Below are 26847 nucleotides of genomic sequence, written 5' to 3' on the forward strand. Positions count from 1 at the left end.
CAGCTCGGGAAGACCCGGCCTGTGAGCTCGGTGGGGTCTCCCGAGCCTCAGGGCTGGACTGGAGAAGATAGGTGGGTCCAGGCTAGCTTCCAAGCACCATTTCCACAGGAGACTTTCCAAGTGCCATGTCCTCCTCGTGGCCATGCTGAGTGGGCATGTTTATGGGGCCTTCACTGGCACCCACATCCTCTCCACACACAGACACACACACACACACAAAGAGCTCATGCCACAGCACCTGGCTGAACATTCTCTGTCAAAGGCACATCTCCGAATCGCCTGGCCCCGTGTTCACTTCAGATGGCGTCTGCCAAGACTCAGCCCCCAATGTCGTGCCGTGACCTGGAGCTAAAAAGGCCCTTTCAGGCCCTCCTGCCTGAGGAGCCCGCCTCTGGGGGCCTCCGCCTGCTGGAACACCAGAGGCGGCTGCACTGACCTCCTAACCAGGACACTCTGCGTGTTTGATGCGTGTTCTGCTTCTGAAAGTCCCATCCTTTTCTCTTCAGAGCCTCACACACCTGGTGAGGTTGCCAGAGACGCTCCTCCCCTCCCGCCTGACAGATGCTGAGGTGGAGGAGAAGTGAAGTGACTCGCACAGGTCATTCAGCACATCTGCCTGTGGCAGAACTCTCAGCCTCCTACCCCAGGACTCTTCCTTCCTGCCATCCACGGTGGTGTCAGTGCAGGGCTGTTCCCGAGGCGTGGCTTCAGCCAGATTTGTCAAATACCTCAAAACCAGGGAAGCAGGAGCCCATTCTGCTCAGCCTTTGCTGTCCCCATGTCCAATAGGTTGTGACAGGTCAGGATGTGAAGTTAGAGTAATAGAGTGGTACCGAGCAGGTCACTGCACACGGGGTACTGGTCAAGGTGGTCCGGGTAGGGGATCCTGCTCTCTCCTGCTTTGAAGCCAACACTTGGCTTAGGGTAACATGGATTTCCTGGGAGTGAAGTGTGGCAGCATTTCTGTCTCTCCCTACCTTATTACGGCTGTTATATGGGGCAACCTGGGCCAGCACAACCTCCAGCTGATACCCCACCTACCGCCATTGCTCATCAGTTGTTCAAAGGCCGTGAAGGAATCTGGCTGAGCCACGAGCTGCTTGCTCTGTTGGGACTCAGACGCTGTGCTCCCCACTCCCCCAACACACACACCCCCCCAGCCAGCTCCAAAGGAGAGGGGGTGCAGGATGTGGTGAGAATCCGTTCTTTTGAACAGAGGCCTCCGGAGTCCTCCTCATTCATTAGGCCTCCCCCTCCCTCTCTTTCTGCCCTCATTCTCCCTTCCCCAACATTCCAGCATCTGCCACACCCCTGTCCCCACAAGGAGTTTGGGGATCTAGCTACCTCTGTGCCTCTCCCTCAGGATATTAATGCCACACTGGCCTGCTGTCATGAATAAGGTTTCTCTTTAGCTAGTGAAGGGAGGAGGGAAGGAGTGATGGGGAAGAGAGGTGATGTGTCTGTTCCCCAGTTTTCCTGGGTGGAGGCTGTCTGCTTGCCTAGTCTCTTCAACCATCATCCTTTCTACAACTCCCCACAACTGGCCACAGCTTTCATCTTCCAGGAGCCAGTGGATGCCTGGAGGACCTGAGGACTTCTCTAGACCTCAGGTCTCCCCCTAAGCCCTAAGGTTATTAGGCGTGTGTATGGCCCCAGTGGCCAAGGGAAGCCGTTCCTGGTCTCCTGAGCCAAGAGCACTGGATATTCCCCTTCATTGTTCAGAGCTGAGGGGTGGGGTCCGGGCAGACCATGGGGCCTTGGCCTCATTCTGTGACATTCTAGACCTCAGTAGCTGCAGGAGTCAGGAACGAGAGCTGGGCAAAGGGGAGAGAAAGCACAGTTGTGGGAATCCTGTGGGTGGAAAGGGACCCCGGGCAGGAGGGAAGGTGCGGGCCTACCTACAGGCTGTGTGCAGTCAGGTCACCAGAACTATATGACAACAGTGGGCAAGGGCTCTGCCTTCAGACATGGGTGCGAGGTCTGGAGGTACGCCGGCCAGAATTAGCACCGTTTCTCCTCTATGCCCAGATTCCAGCAGCCCAAACTGGGATCCCTATTATCTGGATGTGGAGGAGCCATTTCATCCTTGGCCCTCAGCTTCAAGAAGCTGCCCTCTTTCCCTCCACAAGCATGCCTGGGAAGGGAGCAAAAGCCCTGCTGGAAGGGGAGGGCAGCCCTTCTGTCTCCCCTGGTCCTGTTCTCTCCCAAGACCTCTAGGTCTGTCTGTTGGCATCTGTGCCAGCTCCGCGGCCTGTGGGGTTGCCTGCGTGCGAGAGAGCCCAACTGGTGGGGCTGGAACGGGGCGGGAAGGGGAAAGGTGTCGGGGAGGCAGGCACCCTCCAAATGGGGCATTTCTGAGTGTGAGGAAAAGCGAGACCTCCCCATAGGCCTCCTTTACCTGCTGTCCTCGCATCCTCCTAAAAATTGCCAGTGCTGAGACTGGCTCTGGCCCAGAGTGTGGTCTCTGACAGAGCTGCTGGGGTTTCTGGAAACATTTTCAGCCAACTCCATTTCTGTCTCTCCCTCACTCTAGAGGAGTGAGCAGGAGTTTCCCAGCCCGGGACTGGTATAAAGCGGACAGTCTCCTGATCGGCATCTAGGCTGTCTCTCTGGATCCCAGCATCGGGGGGTCGCCAGTCCTGCTCAGCCCCACAGGAAGCATTCAGCCCCCCTTCCTGCTTCACCGTTTTCTCTCCAAGTCCCAGTGTGCTTGGTTGGTCCCAGCCAGCAGGTCCCAGCAGGCTCCCGGCTGACCAAGTGGGTTGCTTGGGACAGACCCCATTTGGAAGCATCTGCTGAACTTGGCAGCAGTCCCGTGATCCCTGGTCTCCTCTCCATATATCCCATCCAAAGAAGTTCTGAAAATCTCTAACCCCCTAGTCAGAGCCCACCCATACCCCACGCCAATCCCAACCTCCCTCCCCAGCCAAGAAGGGAACCGGAACTATTTCTATTTGCAGACCTCCTCTGAGCCAGGCAGTGGGCAGGATGGGGCAGTTTGGCTGGCTCTTCTGTGTTCTGGAGCCACCCATTCCCCGGGGTACCACTGAGCCCAACCCAGGCAAGGGGCTTAACCAAAGGCCCTGCTGACGGGGAAGGTAGATGCAGGAGGGAAAAATCAATGCATGTCAACAGGGTTGGAAATTTATTTTTCCAGCTTGGAAAAGGGTATTTACAAAGAGGCAAGGAGGGAAATGAAAAGCTGTAAACACGTATCTGCCATCTTCCTCAGCGGGCCATTTCTTGATTAAAAAGAAAGAATCCTTCCCAAGCCCTCGTGGCAGGTGAGCCGAAAGGGGTCTGTTTGGCAGAGGCACCTCCTGGAGAGGGAAGACGGAGAGGGACCCAGAGGACCCTGTGGATAATCACCATCACTAATACAACTGCGACAATAGTAGTAACTCAACATTTGCCTGCTGGAAGCTTTAAGCTTTGTGACATACTCTACGTGCATTGTGTTATTTAATTTAATGCCACAGCCACACTAGGAAGCATTGTTATCCTCATGCACAGGAAACTGAGGCACAGGAGATGTTGAGTAACCTGCCCAAAGTCTCCCAAGTGGCCGCAGGCTGGAGCCTGTGCTCTCGACCTCTTCCCTAAACTGCCTCCCCGCTCTGGACAGACACTGCCCCTCCCCTCTCCTCAGGCCCTTGAGAGCCTGGGATAGGAGGTGGGGCTGGGGGGGGGGGGGCGTTCTCCCTTCCCACTGCCAGAAGCGTGCTGTGGGTGCGGGCTGAGACTGTCCTGAGCTCTAGCCCTACCGCCCCCACCCCAGCCGCTTGGGTGGCTCATTTAGGGCTGGGCTGTGTGGCTGCAGCCAGAGCCCAATAAAAGTGCTCTGCTAATCCCTTTAATGAGCAGCACTGTGAGGCTCTGAGTGTGCGGAACACGGCTGAGTGCCGGGCACACCGGAGGGGCAACCCGTAGATGGTGCTGCTTTGGTGGTGGAGGAAGTGCCAGGGCTGCCCGGAGGCTGAACGACAGGGCCCAGGCACCCTCCTCCCAAACACAGCCACAGCACTGCCTTCATGGACTCTGCTGGAGCCCAGAAACAGGCCTCTCTCTGAGTCCTGAGCCTTGGGCTCTCCACAGTGTTCCCCCGCCACCACCAGAAGCCAGTGGGGCATCCCTCAGGGTCTCTGATTGGCCAGCTGCCCCTGCTGCCATCTGCCCAGAAGAGGCCTAGAGACGGTCAAGCCCAAAGTAGGACCTCACTCTGACCTCTCATTGGGGTCCCCTGCCCACCTGGGCTTCCCCACTCTCTCCGGGCTTAGTTCCTGTGTCCCCAGCATTTCCTAGGGAACGGGGGAATCAAGACCATGGCACTTAGAGAAGTGACTCATGAGTGAGAAGAGGCTTCCATCCAGTCTGTCCCTGGAAGTCTCTGACTTGCCAGTATGGGACAGCCTCAAGGGAGAGAAGGGTCTGTATCCAGAGGAGAGGATGGCCCCAGGGAACATCTCAAGGGTGAGGCAGCCTTGGGACCAGCCTGTGGGAAAGGCCACAGAAGGGGTGTCCTGGCAGCCAGCCCCCAGAGGCCATCTCTGGCTCCCTGTGAGAGTCCCGTCTGCCTCCAACCTCTGCCTCTCCTCTTGGTGCACCCCTGCCCAGCTCAACAGTACCCACCCACGGCTCCCAGGAGCCAGTCTCCACTGCTCCCACCTTTGCAGAGGGGCTGCGGTATCCAGCTGTGGAATGAGGGAGTGAACTATCTCAGAGAGACCCCCCTCATTCCGCATGGCCCAGCCCCAGTGGGGCCACATTTGCAGCCAGCCGTGCTCCCGCCTCCTCACAGAGACATAACCATGACTTCTCCCTTTGCATATGTGCCCAGGTAGCCAGAGCTGCTTTTCCCTAACAAGGGCAGCCACCTCCCTGTCCCCTCTGAACTTTGCCAGACTCCATGTGGAGTGCATTCTCTTTCTTTCACTTGTGAGAGCCTGGCGCCTCCCTCGTAGTTGCTGTTCCTTCCATTGTCCCGCTACCCCCTGTGGCTTGCCCACCCTGGCCATGGCATGGAGGGGTGTCTGTGGCTAGCAGGTTCCTTTCCCAGTGAGAAGCAGTCGGGAATGGGTGGACACAGCCAGCAGGGAGCACTGGGAGCCAGTCAGTTGATGTCTGGGGTTGCCCACATCTCCATCCCAGGGCCTGCACCCACCCCAGTTCCTTCTCAGGGGACTGCATACCCAAAGCCCATGGCTTCCTACTCTCCCTGGGTTTTGCTGTCCGCAAGAGGGGGAGATGAGCACCCAGCTCGCAGGTGCAGAGTCATGCAGGAGGTGAGGGCACCATAAGTTATCTTCGGTCTGAGCCCTGCCCCTTGGCGGGGAACTAGTCCTCATCCCCTATCAAGCTTTGAGGCCTGGGGAGCAACCTCTTTAAGAGCTGGCTTTTTCCGACTGAGCAGCATTTGCATTCTTCCAAGTAGGGAGGCTACGGGGTGTGCTTTCCCAGCCACCCGGGCATAGGGCCCCCAGCTTTCTCCTGAGACCCTAGCAGGTAGCTGCTGGACTCTCTCCATAAGCCCACCTCGGCCCTAGAAGAGCTGCCCAGATCTGGGGGCTTGGGAATGGGGGAGGAGGGCAGCAGCCCAGAATCTGGGCCCCTGAGTCCAAAGGTCTGGAGATGTCCCCCCAAAACTCTGCAGCCTGCCTCCTCTCCCTCTCCTAGCAACCTGCCCGCATGGGGTGCCTGCCAGCACCCTTCTCTCCCCCCGCCACCGCTGCCCTCCTGCTCCGTGTGTGGCTCCTCCTCTCTCCCAGCCCCCATGCCGGAGGGGCTCTCAGCTCCATCACGACAGTTCCATCTCTGGGGCCCTCCGGATGGGTTGGCCCCCACCCCCTACACATGCATGTCACTGTCCTTGACTGCGGAATTTCGCCGCCAGCCTGCCCTCCTCCCAGCGTGACACCCCACACCTCCTTACGACCTCTCCACCTGCTTGCAGGGATCAGTGTACTTCTCAATCGTTGTCCATATCTTTTCCAAAAAGATTCCTCAATGCTTTTCTTTTCAAAAGGGAAAAAAAAAGGAAAAAAAAAACAATGCCAACAGCCCAGCGTCCGTGAGCAACCCAACAGTAACAAAGCAGGTGTTCGGGATGGAGGAAGGTAAGGCCACACATTTCCATTTGCCGCTTGCTCCTAGGGCTGGGCGGCCGGGGTGACTCGAAGGGGGGGGACCTGTGTGCACCCCTCCTCCACTTCCTCTTCTGCACACACTCATTGTTCTGTCTCAGGGAGAAGAGAGAAGGGGGTTGACAGAAGGCATGTAGAAAAGTGCCCGGGTCCAGCCAGGCCCCTAGTTCTCTTACTAATAGACCATATGCTGAAGAGAAGCTCCTCGCCTCTCCTCACCACACCATTCAGTCAGGAAACGTTTTTTGAGCACCAGCTATTTTCTAGGCCCTGTGATTGGCACAAGGGATACAGAGCTAAGGCCCAGAAGCAGTCCCCAAGGGGCTCTGCACCCGGGTGGGGACACAGACGTGAACAGACCTGGGGCAGGAATAAGGATGGAGCCCGGCCGGCTACCAGGGCTGCAGGACAGGCTCATCTGTGGGGCGTGGATATCTATGCTCACCTTTGAAAGATGAGTAGGGGTCCTGGGGGCCACAGGAGCCTGGGAAGGGCTTTTCAGTCAAAGGGAATGGCATAAACACAGGCCCAGGGGCCTGAGGCAGCCTGGAGAGATCCCAGAACTGCACAAGTGCATTACTTTGGTTCTTCAGATCCAATAACAGGTGCCATCAGTGGGTGGGGTCTCGGGGGCAAGTCATGAAAGGCCATTTTGGAGGGTTGATTTTAGACCTGATGCTGAGGACTCAAGGAACGATGAAGGTTTTGAAGCAGAGGAAAAGCAAGATGAGGTTTGTGCCAGAGACGAGCCACTCTGGTATGGTGGGTTGAAGAGGGGGTTGCTGGAAATGGGGAGACAGGGAGGGAGTTCTTGAAATCATCTAGATGGGAAGTGCAGTCCCATGCAGGCAGTGGTAGTGGAGAGGAGGGGGATGAGAGAGAGGAAACTGGGGGATGTCAAGTCTGCATTGTGTAGCCACCTGGGTTCTGGGGGGCTGGTGGGCAAGGGAGAAGCCTGCCCTCTCCTGTCTAATCCCAGGCCTGATTGGTGAAAAGAAAATAGCCAGGCCGGTCAGGACATATCTGGCCCCCAAGAGCAGCAAACTCCTAAGTTCTTTTGGCAAATGTCCCTGCGCTGTCACATGATGGGATGAGGGCATCCACTCAGACTCACAGAGTGGAGCCCATTAGGCTGCTGAGGGTGTTGCCTGGGCCTGTGCCAAGGGGCAGCGGGGCTGCTGTGCTTGGTCCTGGGCTCCAGTGTCCTCCACTTCCTTGGCAGCGTCGATGTGTCAGCCCTTTGCATCAAGAACTCTGGGCCTATCCCCCAGCTCTGGAAAGGGGCCAGCCTTCCCCATTCTAGTGGCCTTTCCTGCTCCTTCATCTGGGGCTTTCTTGCTTGGGCATGGTGTCCAGATTCTGAGGAAGCCCCTGCTTTCCGTGCTCCTGCCAATGCTCTGCTCTTCTGCCCTTCTGGCCCTGCTGTCAGCGCCCCCTAGTGCCAGGATGGCTGTGCATGAGGGCAAGGGTCTTGGAAATCCAGCGGGCCTCGGGAATCCCCCACACACTCCTTGGCTTGCCTGTGGGCAAAGAAAGGAACAAAAGACGTTTTCTTGGAATCTGACACTTCCATGTAGAAATCCCAGGGTCTCTTCTTTGCTTTTCCATCTTCTCCCTCTGTTGGCACACAGTCTGTACTCCCAAATTAGGGTGAGACCAGAGAACAAGCAGGGGAGACAGAGCTCATGTGGTAGCCACCTGTCTTGTTTGCAGTCCATATCTAGATAACTCTTGATGTATCCCAGGGTCTCTGACCCAACAGGGAAGCCAGTGCCTCTTGGAGACTGGGACCATCCTCAGGCCCACAGCCTGTGTCCACAGCCCCCCGCTTCCACTACCCCCTATCTGCTGAGAGGTTCCAGTGTCAAGGTTCCAGCCATGGCCAGTGCAGCCTGAGGGCCCCTCACCCCTGGGTCATGCCTGCTCTGAAGGTGGGCAGCACAGACTTTCCCACCTCATTCTGTGGCTGCTACAGCTGGGTGGCTTCTGTGCTTTGGGGGAGGCCTGTAGGGAGTGGGAGTCAGTGGTTAGTTCCTGGCTGGCTGCCGATGGCCAGACCAAGAGCGAAGACCATGACTGTTACCCTAATCCAAGCTAGCTGTGTTGCATGTGTGTGGTGGCAGGGAGCCTGGGAGTGGGTGCAGGCTGTAGATGCAGGTCTCAAGCCAGACCCGACAAGTATAACATTCAAGTACACTTGGCTGCTTCAAGTTTGCTTTGAGGTCCTGAGCTCCTGAGGGGGACAAGCAAGACCCCTTAGTCCCAGGCAGGCGTACCTTGCAGGAGAAGAAATTGCAGATCACCACATCTTGGCTTGGGGTAGGCTCCCAGAGTCTTCCCAGGAATGTGTGTGCCCAGGTCTCAGAGCCCACTCTGAGGGACTGAAAGGGGATAGGAACTAGCCAATTGCAAAAAGCCAAGAATAATTCTTTCTTCCTTGTATTCTACATGCAGGGAAGTCTGTTCCCAAACCACCTGACCCAAAACCTATCTTAGGTCAAGAGACTGGGGATTGGGGGTGGGAGGCAGTAAGGTGCCCACAGCTGAATGAGATAGGGCTAGTTGCTGTATCCAAGATGCCAGCTCAGCTGTGGGAGGGCCAGGGAAGGGGCAGTAGATGGGGTGGGAGCCTCCCCGCCTGCTTCCCAGGGCAGCTCTGCATTCTGAGGGGCCTCCTGGGCACTGGGGGGCTAAGAGAAAGGGAGAAAGGAGGCACTGCAAGCAAGCAGGGACCTTCTCTCCAATGAAATAGGCCCCTCTCCAACCAGGCATTCCCTCCTGCAGGGAAACTGGACACTTTCCAGGAGGTGCCAAAGATGAGCGGCGGCCTGGCCAGCAGGCAGACTGTATGGCTCAGAATGAGTGAGCAAGTGAATTGCTAAGCCAGGGCGGAAGCTCCAGGGAGCAGGCAGGGCCAGGGAGGAGAGGGAGGGACAGATCAGGCAGGGAGGCTGCGGTCCTTGCCACGTTCTGGCTTTTCTCCTGCCTGCCTGACCTGTAGATCCAGGCCCGGAGCCACTTCTGGAACCGGGGAGCATGCTGGCTGAGCATGAGTGTGTGTGCAGGTGTGGGCACGTGTCCCGTGTATGGCAGTGTGGTCCAGACAAATCAGCAGGGTGGCCAGACTTATGTAAAGGGGTTCCCACACCGAGGGACAGACTGTGGCCTAAGACTGGACTCTGCCAGCCAAGGGATCTTCCCCCTCCTTTGGCTGTGAACTCCCTGTGACCGGAGCTGCTGCCTGGCCCATCTGGGGAGCAGGTGGGGACCCCCCCTGTGGAAGGTGCCTCCAGGCAGACAGCGCGGCCCAGGGTGTGCCCCAGCCCCTCAGACTCCGTTCTGACCAGGTCTGGTCCTCTCCTCTGTCTTGCAGAACTACAGCGAGAGGGAAGCATCGAGACACTGAGTAACAGCTCAGGCTCCACCAGCGGCAGCATCCCACGAAACTTCGATGGCTACCGATCTCCACTGCCCACCAATGAGAGTCAGCCCCTCAGCCTCTTCCCCACCGGCTTCCCGTAGTACCAGCAACCTGCTTCTGACTGGCCGGCCCACTCACCTGCTGGAGGGAGAGGGAGAAGTCCCCCTCTTGGTCCTGCCCTTCAGTCTCTGCTCCTCTTCCACCAACCACCTTCCCCAAGCTTAGTGACAACAGCCACCCACCCTCCCCGGATGGAGAAGAGCCCCTTCTCCCTTGGCGCACTCTGACCTCTGCCCCCCACCAGTGGGGCTGTGGCTGAAGGAGACTCTGCGAAAGTTCTGTCCCCTCCTCCGTTTGCACATGATGTCCTGTACTGGATCCGCTTTTGTATCTTCTAACCATACCCACGGGGTGCGGGGAAGGGGAGAAAGAGTGGATGGCCCGGCTGGGCATTTTGACCCTGAGCGGACAGCCCCAGCCCACTCCTGGCTACAAGATGCACTGCCCAGTTTCCCTTGGCCAACCTCCCTCTGGCGTGAGGTAAACTGAGACCCAGAGTATTCGGGAAGGAGGAAGGAAGGAGAAGCCTCCCCCTTCCTCTTTTCTTTCCTCTTTGGCTCATGGGAAGGATTTGTCGTTCTTGTCTGTAAGCCCTCTTACCCTGGTCCTGTGCTGTCCAGTGAAGGAAACCGTGGTTAATAAGGCCCTGTCAAAAAGTGCACGTCTTGTCCAATAAATCACGCTACAGTTGGTGTCCGTCCCTGCGTCGCTGGGGTCAGGGTCCTCTCCAAGCCCTGAGCAGAGTCCTGTGGATCTGACCATGTGTCCCCGCTACCAGCACCCCTGCCTCAACATGAGCGGCTGATTGGAGGGTCAGTGAGGGGGTAGGAAGGAGAAGGAGAATGTTTGCTGTGCAAGTTGTATAGGGCCGGATTGAAGTTCTTTCTCCAAACTTCTTGCTGGTTACCAGAGCCAGTGAGTTCTGGAGGCACCACACAGGCCAGGAGCCCCCCGCCCCCCGGCTATGGCAGTCAGGGCCAGTAAGGTGTCCCTGACATGTGCTGGGCTGGGGGCAGGGGTGGTGCTGCTGGGGGACAGAAAGCCTGAAGATGCTAGCCTTCTCGTTGGGGCAGGCACCATGTAATTGCTTCTCTTTTCAAACTCAGAAGGTGGAAGGGTGGTCGGGTATAGGCAGGTCTCATGAATCCTGACTGGAACCTTGGATGACAGGTTCCTGATTCTCACCCCTTCCCAGTTCTGGACCTGAAGTGAAAGGCAGGAAGGAGACCAGACCAGGAGGAGCAAAAAGGGGTGTTGAGCAGGAAGGTGACTAATGCCAGCCCCAGTTCCCCCTCTTCCCTGAGAAGCCGGCGAGGCCTGGGAGGATTGAAGGAAACCCACTGAGCCAGGTGTGGTTTGGGGTAAAGTTTAATGTAACAGCCTTGGAAGAGTTGCGTTCACAAGCAGGGGCTCCCGTGCGACCGTCCAGCTGGAGCCGGCGTAGCTCCAGAGGCCTCTGCCCCTTCACGTGCACCCCATGACATCTGAGAAGAGATTTCATCCTCAGTTCCCCTCCACCTGGTCAGTTGGGCCTATTGGGAGAAGCTGGACCTGAATCTCCGTGGGCTCTGCAGGCTGGGTAGATGGCCTTCTGGAGCTAGGGTGCCGGAAGCCAGTCCCCTCTGGGGCTGGCAGTTGCGGTAAGGAATCACAGGCCGTGCTGGGAGAGGCATGTTGGGGCCATAAGGAAGTCTGGGCACGGCCAGTGGGGGCTGCCAGACTGCAGCAGCTTTCCCCCCATTTCAGCTGAAGCCGAGACCTTGACGTGGCTGGCACAGCCCCAACCCCCCACCAGAGCAGGGTTTCAGTCCCAAAGAGGCAGGGACAGGGCTGCAACCAGGCTTCCTGTGCATCCTGCCCATGGCCTGGCTCCCTGGTGATGGGTCCCAAACTCTAGGAAAGGGGAGATCCTCTGAATCCACGTGGGTTCATGGGTGGGGCAAAGACAGAGAGCGGGCAGCTCTCTCCAACCATGCGGGGAACTGGCCGGCAGCTTAGAGTCAGGAGTCCTCCCTGGCTCAGCCCTTTCCCTCCAGGGGGGTGCAAAACATCTGTGGCCTCCTCCAGTCAGGGAAAGTTGTGGGTGTAGGGCTGGACTTGCCGGCTGAGCTTGCAGGACAATCTGGTTATTCATCTGCTCACAGCCAGGGCAAGTCTTTGAATATGTGGGGGAAGGGGGAGGATAAGAAAGGCCAGATAAGCTGGCCCCATGGCGGCTGCCACAGAACTCGGGTTATCAGAGAGGCCTTGGGCCTGGCCCCTGGCTAATTGGGGAGGTTATGGACCCTGCCACAGCCTGTAATCAGCTGGAAGTGAGATCTGGGCCCCTAGGTGGGGGACTGTACTGCCCACTGGCCCCCAAGCAGCCAGCCTCCTATCCTCTAGAGATAACACCAAGGGCAATCTTCACCTCACCCTCCCCAGCAGCCCAGCAGACCTCCATGATGCCATCACCTAGGAGGCCATCAGAACATGCATCTAATTGTGGCCTGACCGAGTGACCTTGAGGGAGCTATGAGACCTCCCTGATTCTCACAGTGCTACCTGCTCCAAGGGCAAATTACCGTGGACTTTCTCTCAGTCTGATGGAGGAAAAAATATCTTCATGGTCTGAGGAGGCTGATGGGAGCTCAAAGAGGGAGGGCACTGTCTGGGATTGATCTGAGAAAAGGCCCAGTGGTCCCAAGGCAAATCCAGGAGCGCAAGTACTCCATCAAACAGCAGCATCAGCTCTGGAAGCAAGCAGAGGCCAGAGCAGGCAGCTGCCAGTTTGGGGTTGGAAAGAGTTTCTCAAGGGCTGATTTTTCTGATTTGCACAGACCAGAGACTTTCTAAACTAGAAGGTACTTAAAGGAGTACTGCTCAGTCCTGATTTTGTAGATGAGAAGCCAGAGCCCCAGAGAAGGTTCGGGCCTTCCACAGCGTTGCAAAGTCACACAGCTGATCTGACCTCTGTATGCTCCCTGCTGCCTCCTGTGCTCTTAAGAGGGCTGGATTCTGTTCTGTGCTGACCTCCCTGTCCTGCGCCCCCACACAATCCAAGACTCTGATCCCACTCATCTCTATCCCCTACCCCTAAGAGCTTCCAGACCCTGGCTTTTGAAGCTACTCCCTGTCCCTGTGTAACTTGGAAATGCAGCCTCCTCCTGCACACCTAGAGCCAGAAACTCTAGGGGCAAAGGGAGAGAGCCTCTCCTCTGTCCTATAGTTAAAACAAGAGCTCAGCCTGAAAGTGGGGCTGAAGTCTCAGTGTTGCCTTGCTGTGTAAGTGGGGGAAGCTCTCAGGACAGCAGTGACAGCACCAGCTTCTAAGGACTGGATGCGCCCTGACTCTCTTCTAAGGTCCCAAGGTCCCATCCCAGCTCTGCCACTGGTAGCTGCGTGACCTTGGGTAAATTACTGCCCTCTGGGCTTCAGGGTCGTCATCTGTAAAATAGGGGGAGAGGTGCGTGTCCTGCCAAGAAGAGCAACCAGGCTGAATCAAGCAAAGAGGAAGTTATCGGTTAAAAAGGCAAAAGTTTGGTTGGAGGCCCGGAGGCTGACGGGACAGCCAAGTAGCTCTACCTCGGGAAAGGGAGGGCGCGTACGACCCAGCTGGAACCCTGATTGTGGGGCGCTGTCCCCCACTACGCTGCGCCAGGAAATCCCGAGCGGCTCCCTGCGAAAGCGTTTGAGAAAGTGAATCCCGATCCTGGCGAGCGCGCGCAGGCCAGCCCCGCCCCTCTCTCGCAGGTGGGCTGGTCTTAGGGGTCCTTTAAGCGATTTGCCCCCTCAAGCCCCGCGGCAGCATGGCCCGCTCGCGCCGCCGTAATCCCAAGCACCCGCACCCACCATTTCACAAGTGCGCGTCCACGCACTCGCCGTTTCACAGACGTGCACCTCACTTTGGCCCATCCCTGCTCCCAAGCGGACCGCGGCCACCAGCGGACTAAGACCCCAGAGCCACTAATAGTCTGGAGCTCCCAGCGTTATAGGGTCCCCAAAACTCCGGGGGACGTCGTCCAAAGGCCGGAGGGGACGCACCCTCGGTTGCGGGCTGACGCACCTCGCCCTCGGGTGTAAAGCGACCCCCTTCAAAGGCCGGGTAAGTCCGGAACCTGAGCTGCCAGGAGGGGCCTCGTCCTCGCGTTCGCCTGTAAGACTGGGGACTGGGCCACACAGGCAGCCTGCCCAGGCACTTCCCGGGACCTAACCGGAAAAAAGTGGCCCCGCTGCCTTTCCTGGAGCAAGGCGGGGGCCACCGCGCGGGCGGAGAACAGGTCGGGCCTCCTGCTCTCCCCACGCCCCCCCCACCCCTTCCCAGCCACTTGGCCCGACCCTGCGCGGGGTAATTGGGTCGGGAGGGAGGCGTCGGGCGGGCGGCGACTCCAGAGAGACTGCGCGCCTGTCAGCCGCAATTTGTCTAAGTGGACGGGACAGGCCGGGCCGCTGCGGGCCGGGGTCATCGAGGCCGCGGCCCCCACCCCAGCCAGACCCGGGACCGCGGGGGAGCCGGGCCCGGCCGCTAAACGGGGCTGGCTGGCGCCAAGCCTCCGGGAGGCGCGGGTCCGGCCGGGAAGCGGGGATGGGAAGCAACTCCGCGTCTACCCCCGCCCCACCACACACACGCGTTACACACACACGCACGCACGCCGCGCCAAGTTGGGGACAGACGTCCAGTGGCACCTCCGCTGCTGGTTACACGGATAGGCCACACACGTCACCTGAGCTTAGCCCGGCACAATCATATCTTTAGTTCTCCTCTCAGGACAGGGCCCCGTTACCCGACGCTCGTCGCCTGCGCCACCCGACCATATACCCCCTAAGCCATGCACGCGGGCGCACGCAGATCCACATCCAGTCACACAGGCAAAGACACCCGAGAGGCCCAACCCGGGGAAGGTCCCAATAGTGGCCCCTGACGCCGCGAAATGTTACGGGGCCAAGGACAGACGGGCGGCCCAACATGGCTCGGGACCAAGGCACCATCCGGCCGAGGCCGCCCCCCTCCTGATTTCCTAGTTGTGGGAAGCGCGGAGCGTACTGAGGGCGCGCAACCACCCGCGGGAGGCCGGGAGGCCCGCGCCCGCCCGACGCCCGGGCCCAGGACTGCCTAGGAGAGGGAGGGGCGGCTGAGCGCGCGTCCCCCGCCCGTCTGCGGGGCCCGGCCGATGCGAAGTGACAGGGGCCGGAGCTTTGTTGTGGAGCCTCGGCCGCCTGGCGCCAGCCGCCCCCGCCCGTGCCCTCCCCCTCCAGCCCCGGGCGGCTTGTGAGGCGCCCCCCAGGGCCTCTTAAAGAGACACGAACTCTCAGCCCCGGGGACCCCCCCCCCCAAGGCGCCTGTTCCCGGGAAGGGGACGTGGGGTAGACCCGGTGGGGGAGGGGCCGAGCTGGAGCTTGGGAGCCTCAAGGCGCCGCTCCGAGGCCTCCTGGGCCTCCCCTACGTGGGTTTCCGAGGAGCCAAGAATATTTCTCGTTAGAGAGTTTGGCTGGGGGGCGGGGAGGGGGTAGATTCAGAATCTTGAGAGTGCCTATAGCAGGACCTCGGGTTGGCTGTGGGATAGAAAGGCAGGACAGACGACAGGGGCCTTGCCGGAAACAGCCTGTGGCCGCGGGAGGGCAAGATGGTGACCCAGTGGCTGTGGCCAGGTGGGATAGTGGTTCCCCAATGCAGCCATGCATGCACTGTCTCCAGGGTTCTTCGGCAAACAACCCAGGTCCGCCCGTTTCGAACTCTCCGGGCCTTAGACCCCGGACCAGATGCGGACATTTCCCAGGAAAATGTCCAAATTGCACAGTTAGATGTACACACATTCTTACAAGTACGAAAGTAATGTACACCCATGACTTTGTAAATATATTCACGGATTCCCGGCCCGTCCCCGGATTCCTGACTATGGAACGCTGCCCTATTATCTGGTCACCTCACCAACGGCACAAACATGCCCACACACGTTCCTCCCCGAGGGGCCATATCCCGCCTAAATGGAGCCGGCAGGACTTTGCCTGTGCAGAACTGCAACGGATTCTGCCCCACCTGCGTAGACGGCGCAGCGCAGAGTCGAAGATTCGTTCTGGACAGAGAGAGGAGGCACTCAGAGAGTAGCGACCCAGCCAGGAGCAGGGTCGTGAAGAGAAACCCTGTGGGGGCGGCGCTCGTTTGCAAGCTGGGTAAGGGAGCTGTGAAAGGACTGGCTTGGAAAAGTAGAAAAAGGTCGGGAGGCCAAACCCCTCTGGCCGGTCCCTAATCCGCATTGCTCCAAGCCATCAGGCTTAAATGCCAGGTCCAAGTGTGCAGCGACAAGGTGCCCTGTGACTGGGTGTGTGCAGTGGCTGGGCAGTGTTGCCTGGGTCACTGTGGGATGTGGGCTGCACGCGCCTACCACGCGGGCACAGGGCCCGCGCCGGCCGAACTCACCCACACTTATATAGGATGTGCGGGCAAGAGTGCCATCCATGTGTAGTTTGTGGTCCTTCTTGTCCTTTAGAAAGTGACCACCAGGAATCAGTCGGAGTGACAGCTCCCGAGCCCGATTCAAGGCAGGTGTGTGGCCGCTTCACTCACTTGGCGCGTTCCTGAAGTTGCGGCTCGCGCCGTGCACAGTGTGCACCACCGTACTGGGCGCATCACACACGCGCGCGCGCGCGCACACACACACACACACACACACACACACACACCACGGGGCGGGGGAAATAGTGGGGCTGCCGAAGAACGAAGACTGGGGTGGGGTAGCGGATTCAACCACAGGTGCGCCCAGACACTCCGACCCCCACACTCGTTGCTCCGAACTACTGAACTTGAGAGACGTACGCTCCAGAGAAACGGAAACAAACTCTTAAGAACGCGGCATAGAGCGGAGAGAGGATGCCGCTGTTTAGGATGAGGGAGACTTGGGTCTCCGGTACCGGATGCGGCGAAAATTCGTTGGGTCGCGGGTCACGGATTTGGGAACCGGGATTGGCCCACGCCGTGCCGCCCGGTGCTCGGCGGAAGATGCGCACACCTTCCTAACCCCGAGCCTCTCCTGGCTGTCGGAGGGCTCAAGGCTGGATCTGGGACGCAGACAGATACTGGGCTTAATTCAGGGCTTGCCAGGAACTCCACGTTCCTCCTGAGTCTTCCTAAGGGGTGGGGGGCTCGGACTAGGGGTCCCCGCGTTTCCCAAGAGCCAGGCCGCGTCCCACTCCCGCCCACGCCGGCCCCACCGGGGTTCTACCACCGCTCCACTCACCGGCTCCCGCCACCTGGGTTCGGCTCCAGGACCTTGGCCGCCCGCGCCTCCCGACTCGCCCGCCCACCGGCCTCTCTTTCCAGTCCCAGCAGGAGTGCAGGGGCCCCGGGCTGCTCTGCGGCCGAGAGCGGGGTCGGAGGCCAAGCTGGGGCGCGGGCCAGAGCGGCTGGGCCGCCAGGCGAGGGAGAAGAAGGGCGCCCCCTTTCCTCTCGGGGCCGTGTCAATGCTTTGCACTTGGAGCCTGCGTGCGGCTGGGGGTCCTTCCCCAGGGCTCTGGGACCCGGGCGCCCCCCGCCTCAGGCCCTTTCGGCGGGTCGGGTCGGCCCGCCGCGCTTTCTCGTCCCGGCGCAGGCAGCCGCGGGCGCGGGCGTCCGGGTGGGGGCCGGGGCAGGGGGAGGGGTCTCGGGGCCCGCTGGCCCGTCATTGGTTAATATTTTATTCTGTTGACATGTTTTCTTACTGCTGAGGCTTCCGACACCTTCTCCCCGGCACCCCCCCTCCCGGCCGGAGCTTGGCTTGAGCTGTCAAAACCCCGCCCCCGGAGACCCACAATTGGTCCAAAAAGCGTAAAATCAGCAATCAAGGGGGGCCTGGCTCGTTAGCGCAGGGGATCCGAGCAGGGCAGGACATGTGAGATAGTCACAGTTTTCCAGAGATCACGACAAGATCTAACCAGTCGCGCGTGGTCCCCGGCGCCGGAGCGGGCCAGCCCAGCCCAGCCCCGCGCAGAGCCCCCGCCACCCCCGCGCCTAGAGCCCCGCGCCCCTAGCCGTGCGTCGGACGGGGAGCCGGGAGGAGCCGCCGCCGCGCCTGCCACCCGGGTCGCCCTTCCTCCGCGCGCGCCGCCGCCCGGGCCGGGGGTCCGAGCCGCGCGCCCCCGGCCCCGGCCCCTGGGCGCCTGGGCCGGATGTCCCGATGAGAGAGCCGGCGCTGGCGGCCAGCGCCATGGCTTACCACCCGTTCCACGCGCCACGGCCGGCCGACTTCCCCATGTCCGCCTTCCTGGCGGCGGCGCAGCCCTCCTTCTTCCCGGCGCTCGCACTGCCGCCCGGCGCGCTGGCCAAGCCGCTGCCGGACCCGGGCCTGGCGGGGGCGGCGGCGGCGGCGGCCGCGGCGGCGGCGGCGGCCGAGGCGGGGCTGCACGTCTCGGCACTCGGCCCGCACCCGCCCGCCGCGCATCTGCGCTCGCTTAAGAGCCTGGAGCCCGAGGACGAGGTGGAGGACGACCCCAAGGTGACGCTGGAGGCCAAGGAGCTGTGGGACCAGTTCCACAAGCTGGGCACCGAGATGGTCATCACCAAGTCCGGGAGGTAGGGCGGCTGGCTGGCCGGCGGGCATGCAGGCGGGAGGGCAGGCTCGGGGACCCGACAGCACCCACCGGCGCCGACCCGGCCGCTCGCGGCTCCCGGCTCCGGCCAGGCGCCACGCTTAGCTCCCACAGACAACCAAGTTGACTTTTCTCATTTAGCTGTGAGCGAATTTTTTAAAACGAAAACACCAAAGTTACCCGAATGAAACAAAACGAAAACACGCTCCTAAATAATAGTCCCAACCTTTCTGAGTCTCAAAGCCGAGGAGGCCCCGCGGCTCGGCCCGGGCGGGTTCTCCGAGATCTCGGCTGCGGCTCCCCAGCCCTGGCGCTTGGCTCTCCTGCCTCCGGGTCTGGCTCTCGGAGCTCTGAGGAGATGCAGCATCTCCCGTCCGTCCTCTGACCCGGGAACCCAGAATGAAACTCACACCGTGCTAGGCCCAGGCTGGCCAGCGGATTCCAGCCCGCCATTCCGTTCTGGCAGTAAGCCCCAAGCGGGCCCAGCTGCAGCCTGACCTCGGCTGGGAGCCTTGTCCAGGCCCAAGGAGTGAGAAGCCCCCTACTCACACACTGCTCCAGCCTTAAACACTGAAGAAAGTCACAGTCCCCAGCCCCTCCACCGTTCGACTCAACCATCAAGAATCCAGGCCTCAGGTTCACCCTCTTCCCCCGAAATGCAAGGTTCTCGTTGGGCTGTAACCCAGTTCCCCAAGCAAACATCTTCTGGTTTTATTTTTGGGAGTTTCAGTCCCAGTGGGCATATCCCCCGAGTGAATTTGGGGGAGATTCAAAAGAAGCAGGTGTATTTCTAGGGGGCCTGGGTTTTCTGGTCATTGACTTTCATCTCAGATGAGGGAGAAAGACAGTCACCAAACCTGAGGATATGAGGATAGGGCCCAGGGGTAACCATATAATAAGAAAGGATTTGACCAGCGGAAATGGGCTCCCACAGGAATAACAACCACAGGTGGGGTCTCCTGGGCAGTCATATGAGGGCAGAACAGCGACAACAGGGAAACCCACATAGGGAAGCTCCTGGCAGTAGTGTATGCCTGGAGAGTGGGGTCCTCAGAAATAAAACCGGGTTCCACGGAGTCTTCCCCTTTCCCTTTCTCGCAGGCGGATGTTTCCTCCCTTCAAGGTGCGAGTCAGCGGCCTGGACAAGAAGGCCAAGTACATCCTGCTGATGGACATTGTGGCCGCTGATGATTGCCGGTATAAGTTCCATAACTCACGCTGGATGGTGGCGGGCAAGGCCGACCCAGAGATGCCCAAACGCATGTACATCCACCCGGACAGCCCGGCCACGGGAGAGCAGTGGATGGCCAAGCCTGTGGCCTTTCACAAGCTGAAACTGACCAACAACATCTCTGACAAGCATGGCTTCGTGAGTCCTGGGCAGGCGCTGGGAAGAGGGTCGGACACTGCATCCGGCTCCGCAGGGGGTGGGGGCGGGAGAGCAGGCCTCGGGATTCCCCAGAGGGGAGCGCTGGCCGAACCCTCAGAGTGCCCCTGCTCGGGTCACTGCCTTGTGGCCCATGCTGGCTGAGCCTGGGCCCAAAGGGCTTCGCTCTGCAGGCCTGGGGAAGGAAGGGGTTGTGGGGCGGCAAGCTTCAAGCTGCTCACAATCTCGGCTGGGGTCCGGCCTTCCAAAGCTCTTTCTAGAGCCCAGTGGGAGGCAGGTGTGACCGGGACTCATTTGTGCAGCCTCTGGTCTTTAACTGCTGAGTTTGGAAGTCCCGTCCCCGACCTCAGCTTTTCTTCACCCTTCCCCTTGACCCATGTCCCCATTTCCCCCCCAAACTAGGAGATTCAAAAGTTAAACCAGCCCCCTTCACATCCTAAGACTCCTTTCCCTCCTTCTACAGGCAGATGCCCCACCAGGAGGAGAGAGTTTGGGGGTTCTCTCCGTTTCTTCCTGAGCCAGGCCCCGCAGTGAATGGGAGGGGGGAGTTGGGGCAAAAGGGACTACCCATTGTTGAGCCCCTGGAAGGTCCAAATCTTCTGTCCGTGGAGTTACTAGGGCCTTAGCAATGAGCCCAAGGAGAGAGGTTAAGAGTGGAGTTTTGTTGGGTTTTTATTTTGTTTTGTTTTCAATTGGGATAAATTTTTTAAGTGGAGAGAGAAAGAAACTGCAATAAAGAAAACTGAGGGGAAAAAATAGAAGAAAAAGAAATACAGGCAAGAAAAAGAGCAGAGAACACAGGAGAAAATCGCCATGGAGGGGGTGGAGGAGGCAGACGAAGAAAGAGACAGAGAGACTTGGAAAGTGGTGGGGCTCCCAGGAAGTAGAAATGCTGGGGCCAAAGGCTGGGGGCTGCCGACTGACCCGCACCCTCCCCACAGACGATCCTGAACTCCATGCACAAGTACCAACCGCGCTTCCACATCGTGAGAGCGAACGACATCCTGAAGCTGCCCTACAGCACCTTCCGCACCTACGTGTTCCCCGAGACCGACTTCATCGCCGTCACTGCCTACCAGAACGACAAGGTGCGCTGCGTGGGCAGCGGACCCAGTCCCTGCACCAACACCCCCTTACACCTGCAGGCTCCAAATCTTCACTCATTCCCCCCCTGAGCCCCCAGGACCCACCCTGCACCCTCACAGCTCCCTCCCCAGCACCAAGTCTTGCACTGTAAGCGCAGCACCCACTGAAATCCCCCAGGCTTCCTCCCAATTCCACCACACGAACACAGAGGCTCCCCCAGCGCGGGAACAGCTGGGCGCTCGTTGGGGTGGGGATGTTTACTTAGCAATTAGCAGAGACCCCAGACTGCGCTGACATTTTTACATTTTATTCGTTTATTTCTTGGCTGGGAGATGGGGATTTAAATGAAGAGAGGAAGCCGGAGGCAATCTGCCCTGGCTTTTCGGAGGCTGGGGAACCAGCGATAGGAACCTAGGGCCCAGAGGGCGGGACAGGTGACACAGGTTCCCAAAGACCTCCTCCCCCATCCGTCCAGGCCCTGAACCCCTTGGGAAGTGTTTAGAGACTTTTCCTTTAAGTTAAAGGGGTCTTTCTTCTTGCTGCCTTTCTACACTCTCTCTTTAGAGGGGCAGAGAAGCACTCCCTCTGGGCCTGTGCCCATGTGTACCCCTCTCCGGAGAGTGTCCAAGTGCTCAACCGGTCATTCTTTTTGTCTTTGTGAAACGATGTGTATGCGGGTAGGCGGGCAACATTTTGGGTGTGGAGGTGTGTGGATTCCTTTGGTTCCGTGGCACGTGTTTGTTTTGTCTGTGTGTACTTGCGTGTGTGCGGGCCCGTGAGTGTGATTTGCGCCTGTGGCGTGGACCAGCATGTGCTCTGCTGTCCCTTTACGCGCCTCCTACGCCGGGTTTGTTTAACCTGAGTGACCGAGCGGGCCCGGGTGCATGCTTAGGCAGATCCCGACTCTGCGCACAGCTCTGGGCTTGTGTGTGCAAGATAAGAGAATACGCCTCGAATGAAGTTTTTGGAGGAGGAGAGACCCTGTGGCTTCCCGCGAGGTCCGCCAGCAGGCCTCACCTCGCCTTCCGTCTTGGGGCGTCCTGTCCCAGGCGGGCGGGGACCAGGGGGACCTTCGCCAGGCTCTCCTCCGCGCCGGCAGCCTCTGACCTCGGGGTGCCCCAGGCCAGGCTGGAGGAGCCGCTTCCTGACCTGACACCGCCTCCTCGGTCCCCCGCAGATCACGCAGCTGAAGATCGACAACAACCCGTTCGCCAAGGGCTTCCGCGACACCGGGAATGGGCGGCGGGAGAAAAGGTGAGGGGCGAGCCGGGCGGCTCTGGGTAGGGTGTCTGAGCGAGCAGGCCGCAGGGTTGTGCGCGCGCCTCTGACCCGCTCCCTCCGCTCCTGCCCAGGAAGCAGCTGACGCTGCCATCCCTGCGCCTGTACGAGGAACACTGCAAGCCCGAGCGCGACGGCGCGGAGTCGGACGCCTCGTCTTGCGACCCCGCCCCCGCGCGGGAACAGCCACCCTCCCCGGGGTCAGCGCCTAGCCCCCTGCGCCTGCATCGGACCCGAGGTGAGGGTCGAGTGGTCGGACCGGGGGTGGAGGAAGGGCGGAGGGGAGGCCCTCCTCCGGGGGCCCGGTTGGCTCTTTGCTGAGCGTCGGGTAACCGGGTAACCGTACGGCCTGGGGGAAGCGTCAGCACTGTGACTGGGTTGGGGCACCCGACCCAGGCCTTCCCTGGGAGGGTGGTCCCGGATAGCTAGAAGATCTGGCTGGACTCCGAGCCAGGCCCCGGGCGCTGTGTGACTCTGGGAGTGAGTTTCCTTACATGGCTCAGTTTCTCCAGCAGTAAATACGGGGCCTTAAATTAGGTGACCTGCAACTGCCCCCTGCCCGACGAGGAGCTTGAAGCTCCTCGGACGCGGCTTTCCCGAGAGCCGGCCTTTCCCAGTCTCTCCGACCTGGCCCAGATGCCGGGGGGAGGCCTCGCGGGTGTGTCTTCCCGGGCCCCTGTGACCTCGCGCGTCCTCTCTTCCGCAGCCGAGGAGAAGTCGTGTGCCGCGGACAGCGACCCAGAGCCGGAGAGGCTGAGCGAGGAGCGCGCGGGGCCAGCGCTAGGCCGCAGTCCGGCCCTGGACAGCGGCAGCCCCCCTCGCTTGACCGAACCTGAGCGCACCCGGGAGCGGCGCAGCCCCGAGAGGGGCAAGGAGCCGGCCGAGAGCGGCGGGGACGGCCCGTTTGGCCTGCGGAGCCTGGAGAAGGAGCGCGCCGAAGCGAGGCGGAAGGACGACGGGCGCAAGGAGGCGGGCGAGGGCAAGGAGCCGGGCCTGGCGCCGCTGGTGGTGCAGACGGACAGTGCGTCCCCCCTGGGCGCCGGACACCTGCCGGGCCTGGCTTTTTCTGGCCATCTGCACGGGCAGCAGTTCTTCGGGCCGCTGGGGGCCGGCCAGCCGCTCTTCTTGCACCCGGGACAGTTCGCCATGGGCCCCGGAGCCTTCTCCGCCATGGGCATGGGTCACCTGCTGGCCTCGGTGGCGGGCGGCGGCGGCAGTGGTGGAGGAGGCGGGCCAGGGACCGCCACTGGGCTGGACGCAAGCGGGCTGGGTCCCGCGGCCAGTGCGGCAAACACCGCCGCGCCCTTCCCTTTCCACCTCTCCCAGCACATGCTGGCATCTCAGGTAAGGCCTGTGATCGGGAGGGAGAAAGAGCGAGGTGGGCATAGGGCCTGAGGGTGCCATGGGCGCTCTGAGTTCAACTGGCAATGACTCTGTCCTGGGGAGACCCAACAGACACTCTCCAGGATGCCTAGATTCAGGGGAGACTAAGACTGTAGGTCTAGGGTCTGGCCAGGCACTGTTTCTTACTTGTGTCTGACTCTCAACAAATCCCTGGCCCTCTTTGGGGTTCCTTCCCTATGCCTCAGGCACAGAGTGGCACCCATTAGAGTCTTCCTCTGACAGACTGGATTTGCTTCTGACTTTGGTGAAGGCCGCTTTCCTGGCCTCAGGACACTTCTCTTGGAGGCAAAAGCTCTTGGCTCACTGTCAGTCCCTGAAAGGCTATGATGCCTGGAAAAAGGGAGTAGAAAAATTTGCAATATTTTCTGAACAACTGACGCCACAGAGACCCACCTCTCAGATGCCTCTGGCTACTTTCAAGTCCTCTAGGAAGTCCTCTGACGTGACAAAGGACAGGGCTGGGCTGTTTCTTCCCCCCATTTTGGGTCTCCCAGCTCCTTCAGCCACAAATCTCAGGAAAGAGGGGTTCAGTTCCCCAGGTCCAGGCTGAAATTCTGAGCTCCCAGGGGAGACTCTGAAACTGGCCAGCAGCAAAATGTGGAGATCCCATGGGGAGAGCGGCCTCTTTGGTTGTTTGGGTGGAATATTCCCTGTGGAAAGATTTGGAATCTCTACATTCATTTTCTTCCCTCTGAGGTTTCTGGCAAATTGAATCCTTGAGATCTTATCTTAAGGGAAGGAAAATAGGAGTTCAGGTCTGAGAAGACTCCTTTGGTTCTGAAGCAAATATTTTTAAGGGGGGGGTGAGGGGTTTCTGAAATGGGTTTTTAACAGAGCTCAGTGTCAGGGATGTTTGGAGTGAGTGAAGCGCTCACATCACGTGTGTGTGGCTCTGAGATGGCCAGGAAGCCTCGGGAAAATGGAACGTAGGGCCTGGAGGTTTAACCTGCATTCTTGATTCTGTGTGTATGTGAATGCCCCCTCCGCAGCACGGGCGTCTGAGAGGTCGTGCAGAAGTCAGGCCTTCCAGATACAGCCTGGGCCACAGGTGCAGGGCCAGGTGGAGAATACCCAGCACTCAGGAGGCTTCATGCTAGTGGTTAAGTTCCTGAGCCAGGGTAGCCTGCCCCTAGCCCTCAGGTAGAGCCAATTTTGGGGAGATCTGAAGCCTCCCTCCTTCCTCCCCACCTGAGATGCCAGGACTGAATGCCCAGTAGAATTGACCTTCTCGGGAAGGATATTTGCTCATTCCTGACTAAGCGACTTCTTTCCTTCTCCCTGCTTGAGCCAGGCCTGAGGCTCCCTGGAAGCCCAGCGCAACCAGCCCCTGCACTCCTCCCCATATCTCCATACTCCGGGGAGGGAGCCATTATCTCAAAGGTCAGCTAATCCAAAAGTCAGGCCTCATGGACTCAGACGGGTGTTTGTCTGGGGTTTCCTGGCTACTGTGCTCTCCACAGGCAGACTTTGCATTCCTTCCTCAGCTGCCACTGAGGAGCCGCCAGGAGTTCTCTGTAGAATATCCAGGCGAGTTTATAAACGGATTGGCATCTATGCTCTTCTGGTCCAGGCAGGAGATCCCTGGGCAGGCAGGCAGGTAAAAGGAGAATTTATAGGGCTCCTCCCCTCTCCTGCCTGTGCTTCCTCAGTCCTTTGCGGGCACCTCCAGAAAGAAGGGCTGGGGAAGACAGTGTTCGAAGTGAGCAGAACTTCCCAAGACAGCCAAATCTGCCTGCTTGCCACCTGGCTCTCTGCCTGCCCAGTTTCCTGCCTCCAGGCCTTTGCCCATGCTAGTGCAGCCACCTGGCGTGTCTTTCCCTCACTCTTACTGTAATACCTGGCCCAGAGCTTGATGGCGCCAGACCTTTGCATCATACTCAGAAGTGAGCGCCCTTCTAACAGGGGTTGGCCTAAGCACACCGGCTCATGCCTACCTGTGCTGCTTGGGGTTCGGGTTCTGGGAGCTCTGGGCTTATATTCCTAGAAACGTAGGGCAGGGATGGCTGGTGGTAGCACCACCCCCAGCACCGAGCTTACCCTCGGAACACCTCTGGCAGGATGCCTAACCCTTGTCTTGTTCTGTTTCTTTCAGGGAATCCCAATGCCCACTTTCGGAGGCCTCTTCCCCTACCCCTACACGTACATGGCAGCTGCTGCGGCCGCGGCCTCTGCTTTGCCCGCCACCAGTGCTGCGGCCGCAGCTGCCGCCGCCGCAGGCTCCCTGTCCCGGAGCCACTTTCTGGGCAGTGCCCGGCCCCGCCTGCGTTTCAGCCCCTACCAGATCCCGGTAACTATCCCGCCTAGCGCCAGCCTCCTCACCACTGGGCTGGCGGCGGAGGGCTCCAAGGCTGCAGGCGGCAACAGCCGGGAGCCCAGCCCCCTGCCGGAGCTAGCTCTCCGCAAGGTTGGGGCCCCTTCCCGGGGGGCCCTGTCACCCAGCGGCTCAGCCAAAGAGGCGGCCAGTGAACTGCAGAGCATCCAGAGACTGGTGAGTGGGCTAGAGAGCCAGCGAGCCCTCTCCCCCGGCAGGGAGTCGCCCAAGTGAGGGGGCTGCCCAGCTGCTCCGCTGCCACGCAGACCTCCCGGGCTGCCTGCCCCTGCTGCTTGGGACGTGTACAGCACAGAATGGGTATTTATTTAAATAAAGGAGCAAAAGCAGGCTGCAGCAGCCGGAATAGAGGCCCGACCAGCCATCCGGGGCCTGGGACATTTCCCTGGGCCTCACAAGGAATCCGACTGCCGGGAACACAGTCGCTTAGGAACCACTGGTCACGGTCCAGATCTGCTCCAGTGTCAAGGTGGTATTGGCCAGGGGCCCCTCTGGGTCCTCCAGCGCCGTGGGGAGGCCTCGTCCTCCCGCCCATCTGTCTCTTCCAGAGCCAGAAGGTGCAGGAGTCAGGGATGGGAGCCTGGGAGAGAAGCCCAGAGCCCCTAGTCTTGGGCCTGGACCACTTGAGAATCTGCAGTGAGGGATGCTGGGCTCAGTGAAGACTGAAGTCAGTGTAGACTTGAGCTGGGAGGGACCTGTTCTTTTAGTCCTCCCACTCTTTCCCCCTCAAAAGAGAGGCGCCCCTCCCACCCCTGGATCAGCGGAGGGAGTGGCACTTCGGCCTTGAGTCTCCAGGGGGGGAAAAAAAAGATATTTATGAAATAAATGGTAATTTGTGTAAATAAGCTTTAAGGTTCCCAGAATATGCAAATTGGTATTAATTTATTCAAAGGTGTACATTGCTGTGTACATAATATCTAGAGATTAATTCATAGCATTTAAATTTTCTTTTCATTTTACATGAGCATCTATATTGTACAGGGCTGGTTGGGGGCGGGGGGGGGTCCTTGGCTGCGGGAGAAGCCCCGACCCCTGGAGGAACTCCCACCCGCCAGCCCCTCGGCTCCCCTCCCCACCCCCCACGCCCGGGCTTTGCTCGCCCGGCCCGCGGGCTCCACCTCAGGTTTTCACTTTTCGCTACGGAGAGAGACGAAAAGACAAAAACGCGAGAAAACAATAAAACGCTGCAATGCGAAGTGAA

At 59.7% G+C, this 26847-nt stretch overlaps 2 protein-coding genes across 12 annotated transcripts in view; both read left to right on the forward strand.

Moving 5' to 3' along the window:
• Window positions 1-10313, forward strand: part of BCAS3 (BCAS3 microtubule associated cell migration factor) — a 587541-nt gene extending 577228 nt beyond the window's left edge. For 5 of the 10 annotated variants that reach the window (XM_032320063.1, XM_032320067.1, XM_032320073.1 and 2 more), the window contains one exon: window positions 9514-10313. In XM_032320063.1, coding sequence (XP_032175954.1) covers window positions 9514-9662 — 149 coding nt within the window. In that variant the 3' untranslated portion in view covers window positions 9663-10313. Of the gene's footprint in view, window positions 1-6022; window positions 6114-9513 lie in introns of all 10 variants that reach the window. The other 5 variants (XM_032320065.1, XM_032320069.1, XM_032320072.1 and 2 more) reach the window with 2 other exon arrangements.
• Window positions 10314-17471: 7158 nt separating this feature from the next.
• On the forward strand, window positions 17472-26847 carry TBX2 (T-box transcription factor 2). Of its 2 annotated transcripts, XM_032320077.1 has the most exons (8): window positions 17472-18145; window positions 19264-19531; window positions 20491-20637; window positions 21813-21889; window positions 21988-22151; window positions 22620-23257; window positions 25410-25463; window positions 25515-26847. In XM_032320077.1, exons 1-8 carry the CDS (start codon window positions 17751-17753, stop codon window positions 25860-25862), a joined length of 2091 nt encoding a protein of 696 aa, XP_032175968.1. In that variant the 5' UTR covers window positions 17472-17750; the 3' UTR covers window positions 25863-26847. The 2 variants fall into 2 exon arrangements, with proteins under 2 accessions (XP_032175968.1, XP_032175967.1); XM_032320076.1 differs by having other exon boundaries at window positions 17473-18145; window positions 25410-26847.

The sequence above is a fragment of the Mustela erminea genome, chromosome 18 (genome assembly GCF_009829155.1).
Source record: "Mustela erminea isolate mMusErm1 chromosome 18, mMusErm1.Pri, whole genome shotgun sequence".
NCBI classification, from domain to species: Eukaryota; Metazoa; Chordata; class Mammalia; order Carnivora; family Mustelidae; genus Mustela; species Mustela erminea.

What these genes read in the sequence shown, in the direction of transcription:
- TBX2 (XM_032320076.1), top strand. Translation starts at nt 17,751, where the DNA reads ATGAGAGAGCCGGCGCTGGCGGCCAGCGCCATGGCTTACCACCCGTTC. An exon ending in GTCATCACCAAGTCCGGGAG is followed by an intron (nt 18,146 to 19,263) that starts GTAGGGCGGCTG and finishes CCTTTCTCGCAG; the next exon opens with GCGGATGTTTCCTCCCTTCA. An exon ending in TCTCTGACAAGCATGGCTTC is followed by an intron (nt 19,532 to 20,490) that starts GTGAGTCCTGGG and finishes CCCTCCCCACAG; the next exon opens with ACGATCCTGAACTCCATGCA.